A 15,063-nucleotide genomic window follows, 5' to 3' on the forward strand; every position below is an offset into this window, starting at 1 on the left:
TAGGTGATTGTCCCTGCAAGCATCTATACTGCATCAGAGGACAATCATCTGCCACATCCTGAATCGCATGCAATCATACCATGTACAATTACATGCAGACTGCTGCTGACAGCCTGTCATTAACTTGAATGGGTACAGAGGCTGCATCTGAACAGGCACACCTGGGATTCCTGCTGGAGTGGTTGTTGCCACAGGAATCCCTGAATACACATACAAACCTTGTGTGAATGGGGCCTAAATTAATCTGAGATGAAAAGGAACTGAAAGAAAGAAAAAGTTAAATGGTAAAGGAATGGCAAATCAATTATAAAAAAAATTGAGACAGTTATATACTATATATACTGAGGTAGGCTCATGTTGCAGACAAAGCCATTGGCAGATGACAACGCCATGCAGCATAGTGGCCTCATACTGGGATTTTAAGAAAAGGAAAAAAGCATAGTGAACCATTTGACAATACCTACCATTTACATTCGATTACAAAATAACAAACATCTAAGTGGTAACTGTGGGCAACAATTTCAGCTTTCTTTTCTGCATACTATTCCTATTGTTTGAGGAAATAACATTGGCAGTACAGTGGCTAAGTGATCTGCACTCATAAATCCCAGTGCTAGAGCTCAATTTCCAAGAACAACATCTGTGCAGAGTTTGTATTTTTCTGACATGTTTCCATGGATTCTCTAGTTTTCTGATATGTCCCAAAAACCTACTGCTAGGTTAACTGGTTCCTAAGAAACTGACACTGTTGAAAGCTTTAACTCGTTTGGGAGAAGTGACACATAAGGATGGTTAAACATTCTCTGTAAGACATTGTTACATATTTTGTGCTATATGAATTTGTAAAATAAATAATAATAAAAACATGCGTATGGCAGGGAAACTACGGATGAATTGCTTAAACTGCTAAAAAGATGAAGCAGGCTCTCAACAGACAGTTATCTGGTAAATCTCAGAAGCTGCATCAAAAAGCAGCCATGTGCTGACCACTGGATGTATAACATTTCGTCTACTGCTTCATGCAGATATAATGGTCTTCGCACAGACATTGTCCAGTGTTCTTTGCTTAACATGATTTTGGTTGTCCTCCCATGTATTCAAAATAAAGTTGTGAATCTTTGTTAGAACAGCTACAAGTGTACTGACACTGAGGGCCCATTCACACCACATTCAGATCATCTCCAGACCAGACCAAATTGTTTCCCAACCAAAAATGCATCCTAATGTATCCCTATGCTTTTTCTGGCCTCTGTTCACACCAGCGCAGTCCATTCCAGACCAGACCAGACCAGAGAATTAGTGCTTGTCTTATTTTGCCTGGTCTGGAATGCACTGGAATATATATATAAACACATACAAACGCACTGGAACGCACCTGTAAGACCATTTTAAGCTAAAACAAAAAACCCACAAACAAGGCAAATACACGGCAATAACGCGGCAAAACGCAATGCACTGCATTCCAGATCTGGTCCGGAAAATGGTGTGAACCTGTCCTGAACTGCAAAATGTTTTATCTGAGAGCCAAGCCTTTTTGGGTGACTTTCATGCTGTTACCTAGAATAACCAATGAAATCACTAGAGCCTATTCACACGCTTGTTTTACTTCATTAAAATACATTATAATTAATCTCAGTGTGGTTATTTCCCAGCTATGCACTGCAACTTACCATAGATATGTATGCATCAGGATTACTTAGCTACAATGCTCCAGCAGCAAGCGGCACTCTCAGGTTTTGCCCGGAGTGTCTGGGCCGCATCACATGACTGAGAATGGTATTTAACTTGAGTGGGACATGCTGTCACTGCTCGTACATTAAGTCTTCACCTTATAAAAGCAATTGATCCTTGCTGTATGGATCTCACTACACCAATAAATATAAGTGTCAAAGTAAAGTAAAAAAAAAGTCAGCTGCCGTGCCAACCATAATGTGTGAATTTCTTAAACTCTTGCACCGCGCTAAACTCTAATTGGAAAACATCAAACAAAGTTTCTAAATAATAAATACAAACAAACACTCCGACAAATCATGTGAAGTTGGTTCAGCATATAAAACCCTACACTGCGCTGAACACTGGAATATATCAAATCCAGCCAAGTGTTTAAAAATCCAAATAATGAAACTCCAATGTAAATAGTGTAAATAGATATATAAAGAGATATAAAGGTAAAAATTGATAATTAAGTTCTTGTGTAGATCCCTTGTAAAGATTAAATAGTGTCCAATACGTCCACCTGTGTTCAAATGAAAGTCTATTTCATAGTTCACACTTTGGAATAAGTGGCCACAAAACTATCAAGAGATGTAATCCTTCAGTAATCAATCTCCTTACTGCATACGCATCAAGGGGGCCCTCATTCATGTCCTAACTAAAAGTACTTGATGGTTAAAACTGATATATCATCGCAGTTCACCCTATCCATCAATCAACAGGGCATGTTTAAGGCTCCGTTCACATTGAGACATTTTGTCGCTTAAAGCTAAGCGTGACAAAACGCTCAAAACAAGAAATCCAATTCATTTCTATGAAGGGGCCACATAAATGAATTGGATATCTTGTCTTTAGCTCTATGTCATGCTTACCTTTTAACAACATGCCTAGGTGTGAACTGGGACTTAGTATTACCATATCACATTAATATTTGAATGTAAAAAAAGTATCTCTGCTTGCCAAGAATAGAAAACGGCTGCTACCTAATGTGACCAAGGTGGAGTGGTCTCTGACTACCAGAAGCACTGTGAGTGTTTCACGTCATTAACAACCCAACAGCTATTTGTTTCCAGTCAGAATCTGTCTAGTAAGATAAGAGGATGAGCAAGTTACAGCGCAATGCAGCACTAAAGCTGGCCATACACTGATTACATTTTCAAAAGAACTTTCGTACGAAAGATCCTTTTTTTGACTTTCTATTAGCTGATGGGGTCAAGTCGACGACTGATCTCTACCATAGTGACGGAAGCACTCAAAAAAGCAAGATGGAAAATTTTTCTTGAACAAACGAAATTCTAACAGTGAATGTGGTTTACGTTCGGGAAACACCATGCGTTCCAAAATTGAACATTAGAATCAAACGACAAACTTTCATTCGGCAAGTATCTGATGGCATTACCGGGTAGTAAAGAATGATCTTTCGGATGAAAGTTTGTTTGGAAATCTACTAGTGTATGACCAGTTTAAGCAGGCTCTGCATGTATATGGCTGCCCCCAGGTACACAGATATATTGGATTATGTCTGATTTAGGGGGTGTAAATTACAATAGGAAAAAAAATAGAAATATTACCTACAAAGTGTTGCTGGATTATTTTCAATGGACATGATACATGGTAACAAAGAGTTGGCAAATTGCCCAGAGCACCTTTTTAAATAGGCACAAAAGTCAGAAGTAAGAATGAGCACAGACATTTCTACTAAATTAATTTCTATAATGGCAACATTTTGCTGAAGTTGATAACTCTCAAATTCACTTTAGCTGTTTAGGTGAAATATGCTCTACAATTTTTTGTTTATTTAGTGTGCTTTTTGGGGTTGTATTTAGGTAGTTTTCTTTATTTCTTAAGTGTTCTTTGTATATGTGTTTAGGGATGCACCGATATATCGGCCGCCAAAACATATCGGCCGAAAATGGCACTTTTGGCATAATGCCGAAAGAGCCATGTTTCGGCCGATACATCGGCGCATCCCTGGTTTCTTTTCTCCCCGCTGGGCGCTGCTCTGTGTTCCAGCGGGGAGAAAAGAAAGTGACAGCCGGCCCAGCGCTGAAACACTGATCGCTGAGTGTTTGTAGATAATTGAGGACATGGTATGTTAACTATATCCTCAATTATGAATGAACGGGAGTGATCTGCATCACCTCATGTTCATTCATAGTTGTAGGTATAGTAAACATACCATGTCCTCATGTTATCAATGAACAGGAACATTCATTCCTGTTCATTGATAACAGGGGATACAGAAAAAGAGATAGAGGACTTTGTGTCCTAAATTTCTTTTTCTATTTTAAAAGGGAAACAATATTTCCCGAAGCCCCTAAAAGCAATGTAAAAAATAAAAATATTTAATTAAAAATGAATTAATAAATATAAAAAAATGTAAAAGTTTATAAAAAATAAAATATTAAAAAGATTTTAAAAAGTTAAAATAAAAAAACATTTTTGGTATCAGTTTTGGCCTGAATTTTTTTTATTTCGGTTTCGTCTCGGTTTTAAAATTTCCATTTTGGTGCACCTCTATATGTGTTTTTCTTTTTCTTGTGTATGTAAATATAGTTTGCGTACTGTCACTTTAAATGTATTTTTTGATTCTTTATTCCTATTGGGGAATATAGCCCAATGGTGCGCGCCAAGAGACCACTCCTGAAGCTGACTTTAACATAAAAAGGACAGTCTTTATTCACTCAAAAGGTCAACAATCCATGAACTTCACAAAACAACTCGCCTTTCTTCAGCATAAATGAAGCATAACTGTTCATTGGAATCTCATCAAAACATTGTGTTTCGGTCTCACCGACATCTGGCTGTCCCATACAATCCCAGTGTGTAAGTCCCAGGACTTTACTGAAATGCTCTGTAAATACAGCAGCTCTCCTCAGCTCCATGCACTTAAGGTCCAACTTTCTGACCATGTTTCATGTTACACTCACATTTAGGGTGTGCAGTGGCGTCGCTACAGGGGGGCAAGGGGGGGTTTTCACTTGCCCCCCCGTGTGCCCCCCCGCCAGGGATCGCCAAGGTGTCCTTGCAGGGTTGGTACGTCCCAACACCCCCGTCCAATTTGATGTTTTGGTACCTTCCTGCCCACGTGCAGGAAGGGTTTTTTTCTCAGGGTCGGCCGCGGCGCTTGTGGCAGAGCCTGATGGCTGTTCGTGGCAGTGTGAAGTGAAGTCAAGTCACTGACCCCCCCCAGATCTGACTGTGGTATCTTATGTGCCCCCCCTATATATTGTTCCTAGAGTCGCCACTGAGGGTGTGACATGTGGCAGCCTTTAATTTTGACTTTCCCTCTGATTCCAAAATGCAAAAATTGTGAATTTTTGCAGAAATATTCTGTTATTTGCAAACATGAAGTAAACTATAAACTGTCAGTTTTGCTCATCCCTAGTTAGAAGTTATATTCTTTGTATATAACCTTAAATAGCCCTCTAAATGTGACTAATTGCATAGGTATTCTGGTCTAAAGGCTTGCACTCATCTTACTGACATACACAATACTTCACTCAAAACTTGAACCACAGGCCTAAGATCTGTTATATTAACCCCGACCAATTCATCCTATAGATAAATAAAAACCAAGAATGGCAGAAAAACCCACAGTTTAATCCAATGTGATGCTTTTGGGCACCATTAATGTCCGTTGCACTTTCTTACAAAAGAAAGACAATATGATGCTTGCCCATGAGCCCAATACAAAACTACAAGGAAACTGAGGCAGCAATACATTTTTAAAACAAGTAACAGAGACAAGAATGATAAAAAGTTATAAATAAAAAGTAAACACAAACCACATTTGTCATAATTCCAGATACAAATTTTCAACAAGCTAAGTTCACAATAAGAAAAGGAAGGGTTAATCGAGGGTGGATACAGCTGCTTCAATGTCTGCCCCTGCAACAAAATACCAATTTCTATCACAAGATTGTCTGTGGCCATAGCCTAAAGGAGAGTTTACATAAAAACAAAAGCTTTAAGACATCCGCAGCTCAGGAGGAAATCTTTCTTCAACTCGTCAAAAAAATCAGTTGTTAAAGAGTGAGCATCCTGGAATAAAACTTACACATTGTCAGTTGAATTTGATACTGGTATGTCTTAGGCTCACTATCTAGGTGACTCACAGGTCAAGGATTCATTGTCAGTGTCAAGCTGCACATCCGAGTATAGGATGTCTTATTATTTTATACAAAAATTAGTCTATGCTTACATGCACATTTCTTTCTACGTACACTTTAACCTTAAAAAAAACTGACTGAGCTAAATGTGGTATCAGACTGAGGAATGTATGTTCATTTAAAGGGCTTCACTTCTAAAGAAAAGGCAACAGAGAGTAAAGAGCTCTTATACATGCAATATGTAACAGGGTTGTGTGGCAATGTATATCTTTTCTTAATTTGGTTTGCTGATGCATTATAGATTTAGATATAGATGTGCTATAATCATCCTGCAACAATTCTTTCCATTATTAGCTGACATACTGAATACTTTAAACACATTTTTAAACTGTATACGTACCTTATTTCCAGGTATCTTCGGTCTGCTCCAGTGGGGTCACAGCTCCTCTTCTTCCTTTGGCAGTAGGTGCATCCTTAGTGTATTGACATTTCGCCGCTCTCTGCAGCAATTTTATGCAATTCCAGCATGGGGGTGATGCAATAGTTCACAAGAAGGGAGTTGAATGATGTTGGGCATCATTCAACCTGAAACACAAATGGCTTCCTACATCACGTACTCTGTCCTGTAGTGACATAGGAGTCAGTGGAAAGAACCACTGAATACAGTAGGGGAGATTTCAAGAGACAATTTTGCACAAGCAATCATTGCAAATACTGATTGTCTGTATTTGCAAAGATTGCTGCAGGTTAGGGGAGATCAACAGCACTAAATGCCAGCTCCATTCTGGGCAGTGTAGCATGTTTGCACTAACACAAAATAGTGCCAATACCTGGCCCATGTGGAGTAGCAGCAGTAAAGTAATAACATTTTTTCGCTATTATGCATGCTCAGTAGCATCAACAATTAAATATGATAATTTAAATTTAGTGTCATCTCTTCTGCAGTAGGTGAGTCTGTGTTGCAATAGGATATGGCGTTTTCATTGTTGGCCTTGTCAGCTCAAACCACCTCTTTACCAAGGGCTTACACTGGCCCAGTAATCTCTGACCTGGCAACTCACACGACCAACCCCAGCCTGAACTGCTGGCCAGGAGGACTGCTGCCACCATCTGGAGCTACATCTGACAGCTTTTCAGTGGAGGCACCCCCACAACTACAACCACTCCAGCCACTCCTCCTTCTGTCACCACTACCACTCTTCTCACCACCACTGTGCCTTCATGCCACCCCGGTGTGCTCTCACCACTTCACCTGACTCTCATCCTCACACCACCTCCCCCCCTGCCTCCTGACTGACACTCATCAATGGTACTAGTTGTACTGACACAGACATATGCACTGCATTGACAAACGCGCATTAATGTTAACATGAATTGCGTTAAGGCACTTTATTCATTTGAACGACAATGCAGTGAAATTTCAAACTACACAATTATTTCCCACAAAGTGCACAACAACGCACAAACGTGTATGCCATGCATTGTAGTGTCCTGTAACACAGGTATGTTGGCCCCCCAATGCATGGCATAGCCATTTAAGATATTCTGAGGCTGGGGATGGAGGGGTTGAGGGTTAACACCTACTGCCAAAGCTGCAGTGGGCAGTAATGGCTTTCACTCTGGATTATTAAAGTATAAATGTGGTACTAAGATCGGGGGCCTCCTTGGGTGCACACTAATAAAATAAATTAATTGTAAAGGTAATTGTGGTGCCTGCAATAGCAGTATGATTGGTCTGTACACAATGTTTTAATTGACGAGCTGACTTTAAATTTATGGAAACCTTTTATAAATTAAAGAGATGACAGTTGTCTTTATGGCTTTAATACAAGTTTATTCTAATTTTCTCCATACATAATCGGTGCCCCATAACTGCACCTTTCTTGCAAACCTAAGTCTTGTACTACAGACACGGATGAATTAACTAAAATAAATCTAAAAGACAGATACTACTCTACAACATAAAAGGAATTGTGTGTAATGAATGTTTCACTGACAAGCAAACAAGTAAAGCCATTAAATGTCCCTAAACAGTCCAATTTCTGACTGATTCAAAAGGCATTATGTAAATTATTCACGGCACATACATAGATTTTCAATTATCAAATGACTTGGCTCCAGGACAGATTTGCACACCAGGCTTTAGGACGAATGCTGTCTCTGAATATCCTACAATTATGAGCTACTGATGAATTAGGAATGAAATTTTAAATGAAATATTCAGTTGCTTTGCAAGTACTGAATTACTAGCTTCAAACAGCACTTAGAATTTTGCTACTTGGACTGTTGTCCACTGTGTATTGAAACATGATGTTATATATATATATATGGGTTACAGCAAACCTTTATTAAAAAAAAAACAAAAAAAAAACTGACTTCTCAATATTTTATATAGACATTGTTGGGTTTGGAGGAATGCAAAGACTGATCCATTTAAGCTTTTAATGGTTGCTATAGGCAGATGCAGACAATTCCCCAAATTCTCTGAAAGTACACCTATAATGAACTTCTACATCTCCACAGATAAATATCTAAATCAGATAAAAGCTTCCATATGCAGTATAGCTGTGGATAAGTCAATCTCCTTAAGACTCTCTATTTCTATTATCTTTCTATTTCGGACATATATCATAAATAAGCAATATACTATACAGCACCAATAACATACTATATATACAGTAGTTATGGTGCATGAGCTACCCATAAAAATTGCAGAATTAAACTCCTGGAATTAAAAACCCCCCCAAAAACTACAATTTAAAAATAATTTGTTAATCCACCTGGTGACAAACTGCATGTAGCACTAGGTCCTGTTGAGATATGTGCTGTTGTTAGCAAATAAAACTATATTTTTTTCCTGTTAGTAGTGCTGGCTGTAGCTCCCCTCCAGGCTGAAGCCCAAATAATGGACATTCCTATGGGAGAGTTACAGCCAGCACTGAGCCCCCACCCTTTACCCTCTGTGTCCAGAACTAGGTTGGTGTCTGCTCCCTCTGCATGTGTGCAACGTCACCTCCATGCCAGCTCCTCTGCTCCGTTCTGTTTCCCGGCAAGTGGCCCCCACCATTCTCTCTTGCCTGCTCTCCCTCTCCCCCACTCCCTTTCCTGGTCGGTGGCCCCACCCCCAGCTCTAACGTCACTCCTAATCAATGAGCAGCGCATTGTGAGGAACTACAAGTCCCAAGACTGCTCACTAATTTTTTTTTCTTGCAGGGACACTGTTTATAAGGTGCATACACAGGAGCCCTTGCAATGACAGGCTCCACTGTCATGGTGAGTGACAGTGCTCTTCTCCAGAGCACCCCTGCTGCCAGAGATGAGCGCTGTCACTCACACTATCTGTCTCTGTGCTAGCAGTGTTGTCGGACATTAGTGGAGGGGAGGGGGGCCATGCTGCCTGACCTTGTTCCTCAGCAATGACAGCTCAGATTGGAATAGGACCAAGTGTCCCATGCATCTGTAGTGATCATTCTTTCAATGTCAGTAAGGAACAGTGTTAAGTATCATAAAAAATAAGAGTGAGATTGTAGGTTTTATTTATTCAGCTGATGATCACAAGATGTAGATTTCTGCATCCTCCCAGCACACTACACTGCTACGCTTCAATCATTTTCATTCCACAGGAAGACCCCCAGTGAGGAAGACAGAAATCTTTTTACAGGTTTGGGCCACACACCAATCTCCAGGTCAGGTAAGCAAACACTTCTCCAAAACACAAGAATGTCTTCAATACTTCACAAATACAATATAAAATCATGTATAAAAATCATGTTCCATGGCCAACAGGAAAACCATTTGACTCAGACACTGGGGGTGATTTACTAACCTAAACACACGCACGCACCAGGTGCGTGTGATTTTCACGCAGCAAAACGTATTTATCAACCAAAAAGTCTCTAAAAGCATATTTCCACTAATGCCATATATGAAAAAATCATGCACATGATGCATATATAATGCTGCTTCACAGTTTAGACAAAAATGGTTAGCTCATGCATTTACATTCCTGCATTCATCAATGCAAGCAACACAACATAGAGCTAATTTACACAACGTCACCTTGCAATTCATGCAAGGCTTTGCACAACACACCTGCTGGGTGTGTACACACTACAAAGGTGTTTAGATTCCACCCATAGATCATGCTGTGAGGGAACACACTACAGAGGTGTATACAGTTCGTGGTGTGTTTATAAGGTTAGTAAATCAACCCCACTGTCTCATTGCAGAATTTTGTATTTGCAGCCCTGTTAGGTCACAGGTATACTCCCATGCCTAAACTACATAATCTGTGTAATCTGGCAGGTGTTGCATTGCAGAAGAACAGTGCACTTAGCCCAAAAATGAAAATGCTGGGACAGAGCAGACACCAGTGAGACTATTTGTGGTTGCTAAGATATTCAATTGAATCATCTCCATAAAGATCAGAACTTCAACTACGGATGGTAATTTCTATTAAAATAAATAATTACTGTATGGCAGTGTTGCTCCATTCTGCCCCCAAACGCCTACAAAACTATAGAAACTAAAACTTGCATAAGGCTAGGCATGTCCCCAGGGATGCAAGGAAAAGCGTAGATGTGTGCCCCATACTCGGAAAAAGGATCTCTCACTTGGACTGCAGTGGCAGATCATGCCCAACAAACTGGAGCAGATACCTCGTGGTGCCCACTGTGGTATGGTGGTGCTATGTGACTGCAGCTCTCCCATTCTTTGGTAATGTTAAAAACAAATGTAAATACAGGGTTAATGAAATCATAAAAGCTGTGGATTAGTAGTCCACCCAGGAATTTGTCTTAACAGTAAAATACATTTCATGGAGTGACAGAACACAGAACTCTCCCCTCTGTTTTCTGTGATACACTCTGTACTGCTTGCTACAAAGGTGAGGCAGGCTGGGAGTAGGAGGGACTATGCAGGGCTCCTCCTGCAGCTTTGATTGATTTGCCAGTGTCCAATCACCTGATGGTAGCTGTATAACCCACTGGTATAAGGGTTAACTCCCTGTGTCCAGTGATGTACAATCATAAAGAGTATTCTCTGGATAAGAACAAATATCCTCGGAAATAAAGTGTCTAGTGGAAGACTTGATTAACCAGTTTTCAATTACTCTTTCATATTTTCCACCAATTTTGTGAATTGATCACCAAATTTGACTTTGGGCTCTACCAATTCACTACATTATGTAAAGATCACAAACATGTGGTATTCTTGTAGTCAAAAAACTTTGTCAGTTTTGTAGTGTAAATCTGGGACTACATCAACCATGTAAAACTAGTTTTGGGAAATATTAATGATAAACTTTTGTTTTAAAAAATGTCCCTTTTTTATAAATACAACATACATTGTGACATATATTCATTCAACAGTGTTACTAAATGAAAGACCTTTATGTCCAAAAAAATATGTATAATACACTAGAATAGACAAAAAATGCAAAATGTTCTTTGGTGTAAAACTTAACACATCTCAGAAAAAATGGAAGAGTGGTGGTGCTATGCACTGGGAACCAAATTTCAACGAATGAGATCTGTTTACTTACCGTCAGCTGCTGTATAAGAAGCTCTATAAGGAAGGTGACCTTACTGCTCATGAGGACATAGGTGCAATTCTCCGGACAATTACTGCATGTTAATGTATAGAGATTCACAGCATTGCACAGTGACCTACAGACATAAGAAATATTAATTACATATAGGTATCATGGTAGCTCTGCTGCATAAGGATATAAACAAAATACAAATGCTCTCTTTGGAAGACCGATCAGTGGTAAAATGTATGCATAAACCTATGAACATTGGCAGCTGGTAAGTTAGATGTTGAGCATCTGTAAAGAAATTACTGGAAATCTATTACAAATACATGACAGTGACAGGTAAAAAGGAGTACATCTCTTCAACCGTTGTACCAACTCCATGATTTTATTCCGACTCCCAAGTTCTAAAATACAAGCCACTGCTGCATAGATGTGTTTTATTCATATCCTTTTTTATGTTGTTCAAAAAATAAATATCTTCTGTTCTTTGAGTTGTAGTATGAAGATGTTAATAAAACTTGAAATTTGAAAAAAGGTTTGTATTACACATCATCAGGCAGGAGTTAAGACTTTAAACGATACTTGAATAATTTCAAACATTTTTGTTTTTTTACTTCCCTGTGTTATAGGGAAAAAATAATACAAAGAAAAATAAAGCTAGAAATGTTTCCTGAAGTGAGCAGGGCACTGAAAGAAACTTTGATACAAGCCTAATTTAACCCTTATCTTCTTTTGTAGACTGCCTTTTATCAGCTCATAGAATTCTTCTGCCAATATCTGTGAGGTAACAAGTCACATAAGCATAAACTAGTCGCGGGGATAATTGATCAGTCCCCATTTACACCTGCGAATAGGGCTGATTACATGATCTCACAAGTTCCTCTGTAAAGGTGGCCATACACTTTACAACCCTCGCAAAAGACTTTTGACTTGCGAGGGTTGGACAGGCAGATCGTACTTGCGACCATCGCAAGCCCGCCCCCCTGCAGTGAGGGGCGGGCTTTCGATGACTGCAAACGGGCAGTGTGCGCGTTTCGGCAGTTGTCGAACAAGCAGGCCACTAACTCGCCGAGAATCGTACGATTCCCGGCGGGTTTTCCAGCCTGTTTGTTCGACGGAAGACGTGCGACCGTACAGTAGAAACGGTCGCACGCCTTCCATACACTTTGCGATTATCGCACGATCGCGGGATTTCCCACGATTCTCGTACGATAATCGTGCAGTGTATGGGCACCTTAGGAGTCATGTGACCTCATGCAGGTGGCAGGCGCTGTATAATCCAATAACAGCTACCACCACCCGCAACTGTTCACCAGAAATTGCACCTGGCAGCTGTCATTGGATTAGACAGCATCTCTTATCTGCAGCTGATAGTACAGGAATTTTTGAGACTCATACGAATGGCCATATTTTTTTACATAGTGCAGACATATTTGCTCATTACATTTGCAGGCTTCACTTAAAGTGAATTCGAATTTAAAATTTGAAGACTTTCTATCTGATAGGGGATACCAAGAAATGCTCATGATAAATGTACCTTTTGTCTTAAACTTCCTTGAGAAAACCAGAAGTGCACTTCCTGGTATGTGAGTGTGCTCACACACTGTTGTGCCAACAGCCTTATTTATACCTGTATGTCTGCAGTGTGTGATCTAAGGCACTGTTGATTCTGACTGCTAGCCTCAGGAGATCTGGAGTGAGATGTTTTTAAGGCCTTTTAAGTGACACAAATCTATGATAAAGTAAGTGTAAGATCATCTGACATGTGAACTGACACACTAATGAATCCTAATAAAGCATTTCTTGCACACTGTGGTAGTTTAAAGGGCACTTGTGGATTCAGTGCTGTTATTGCACAAATATATGTCCTGCACTGCAGTCATTGCACAATGTGGATTCTGTGAAAGACACTTTTGCATTGATTTGGCACTTTTTTATGAGGCACTTTGTATAAAATTCATATTCCTGTATGAATGTATGTTATTACTGTGTTACTTATGTGTTTAATATTTATTTACGTAAAATTGTATGTTATGTTATAGTATATACTATGTTATGTATGTGTTTATGTAATAATCATTATTTTTTATGTATTAATGCAAGTTATTTTGTTATATGATATTAATGTATGATATACTAATTGTTTTAGATAAGTATCCTCAGGTCAGTGTGCCAGTGTATATTTATAACACTATCAATGTAAATGTAATCTTTCCAAAATGCTTGAAGACAAAAGACTAAGAAAGCTCTTCATTAAAAAAAAAAAAAGAATAGAAAAACATAAAAATATAACTGTGGAGCAACTGTGGAGACACAACTACAGAGGTAAACTCACAACAAAAACAAAGAAAGAAAAGAGTAAATATTTTAAAGCTGTTTTCTATGATCTATGACTTTTCTTGCACCTTGAACACATGCCATCAAGCTAACAGTAAATAAGCAAGCCCACTATCTGTCTCAGATTCACATTGTTACCTTAAGGGAGCACAGCTACTCAAACAGCAGAGAGGATTAATATGGAGCAGGGAAGTAATCAGAATGGGTAGCAACTCTATAAAGGTTTAATATCTTTTTGTAAAACTAACATTCAGCCATTAGCGCCAATACAACAATAGCTAACAATATGGTTGCTCTCTGGTTAATGACCACTAATGTTTAATATAATGAAGGGTATGTATCAAAACTGGAGCAGAGAAAATCTGAAGATGTCAATGACAACCAATCAGCTCCTCGCTATCATTTTCACAACTTAACAAACTAAAGATAGAAACTGATTGGTTGCCATGGGCAACTGTTCCAGATTCTGTCTGCTCCAGTTTTGATAAATTCCCCTCAATGTATGTGGATGGCAGTTATACTGTGCACACATCACCAGTGAAGGTGCTGCCTGCCTGCTAGTTACCTCTGACTCATGTTTACCTATACTAATTGCCAAGCTAAAGTGTGGCCTGGTGTGGCCTGGTTTTAGAAATTGTGTGGATTGATTGATTGGGTTGCCGGAGGACAGATTAAATCAGTGCCAACGTTAAATTTAATCCTATTACAAGTAGCAACAGGGACCACCCCTTCTCTCTAGTTTATAACATTTACATACAGAAATGTACGTGTATTAAGCATAAAAGATCACCCTTTCTCAAAATAGAATAGACAGAAAGGCCACACTTCTCAGATGCCACATTATTTTCTAGCAAGGTAAAACATAGGAAAACCTGCATTACAATCAATAAAAACCTCATGGTCTTGGAGCAGTGGTTGTCAAGCAAAGGTATAAGTACTTTAAAGGGTACTTCTGGAAGTTTCATGGGGCACTTTTTGCCCGTTTGTATACTTAAAGCAGAACAAATGTTTTTGTGTTAATGCAAGCACTCTGAAAAAGTTAAAAATAGGGCATGCATGCATGTGTACAATTATGTGTCGTGGCTTTTCCAGAAGGTTTCCCAGCTGCTGTGCAGGCACAGTACAGGCCCAGGGATTTTCTATGATGACTTGGCTTTATATCTTGGTGGCTGAACAGCTCAGAGTTCATAGGCTTTCCACAACTCCCTCTTAGCAGGTCAGTATGCCCCTGTGTAGCCCCTCCCAGTCCTGTACTACCATCTCATTTATTGATTTTTTTTAAAAAACAAGTAACATGTGACCGATGAAAGAGCAAAAAAAGGAAGGATTAGGTAGGGATATAACTGAACTTCCTAAACAGAACTT

At 39.3% G+C, this 15,063-nt stretch overlaps 1 protein-coding gene across 2 annotated transcripts in view; it reads right to left on the reverse strand.

The window, feature by feature from the left end:
* The window catches only part of SCAPER (S-phase cyclin A associated protein in the ER), a 219,043-nt gene that overhangs the window by 53,406 nt on the left and 150,574 nt on the right, over positions 1–15,063 (reverse strand). For both annotated transcript variants that reach the window (XM_018568102.1, XM_018568101.1), the window contains exon 25: positions 11,368–11,491. In XM_018568102.1, coding sequence (XP_018423604.1) covers positions 11,368–11,491 — 124 coding nt within the window. The remainder of the gene's footprint in view (positions 1–11,367; positions 11,492–15,063) is intronic.

Source organism: Nanorana parkeri, unplaced genomic scaffold (genome assembly GCF_000935625.1).
Source record: "Nanorana parkeri isolate BGI_ZX_2015 unplaced genomic scaffold, ASM93562v1 scaffold1136, whole genome shotgun sequence".
Lineage (NCBI taxonomy): Eukaryota > Metazoa > Chordata > Amphibia > Anura > Dicroglossidae > Nanorana > Nanorana parkeri.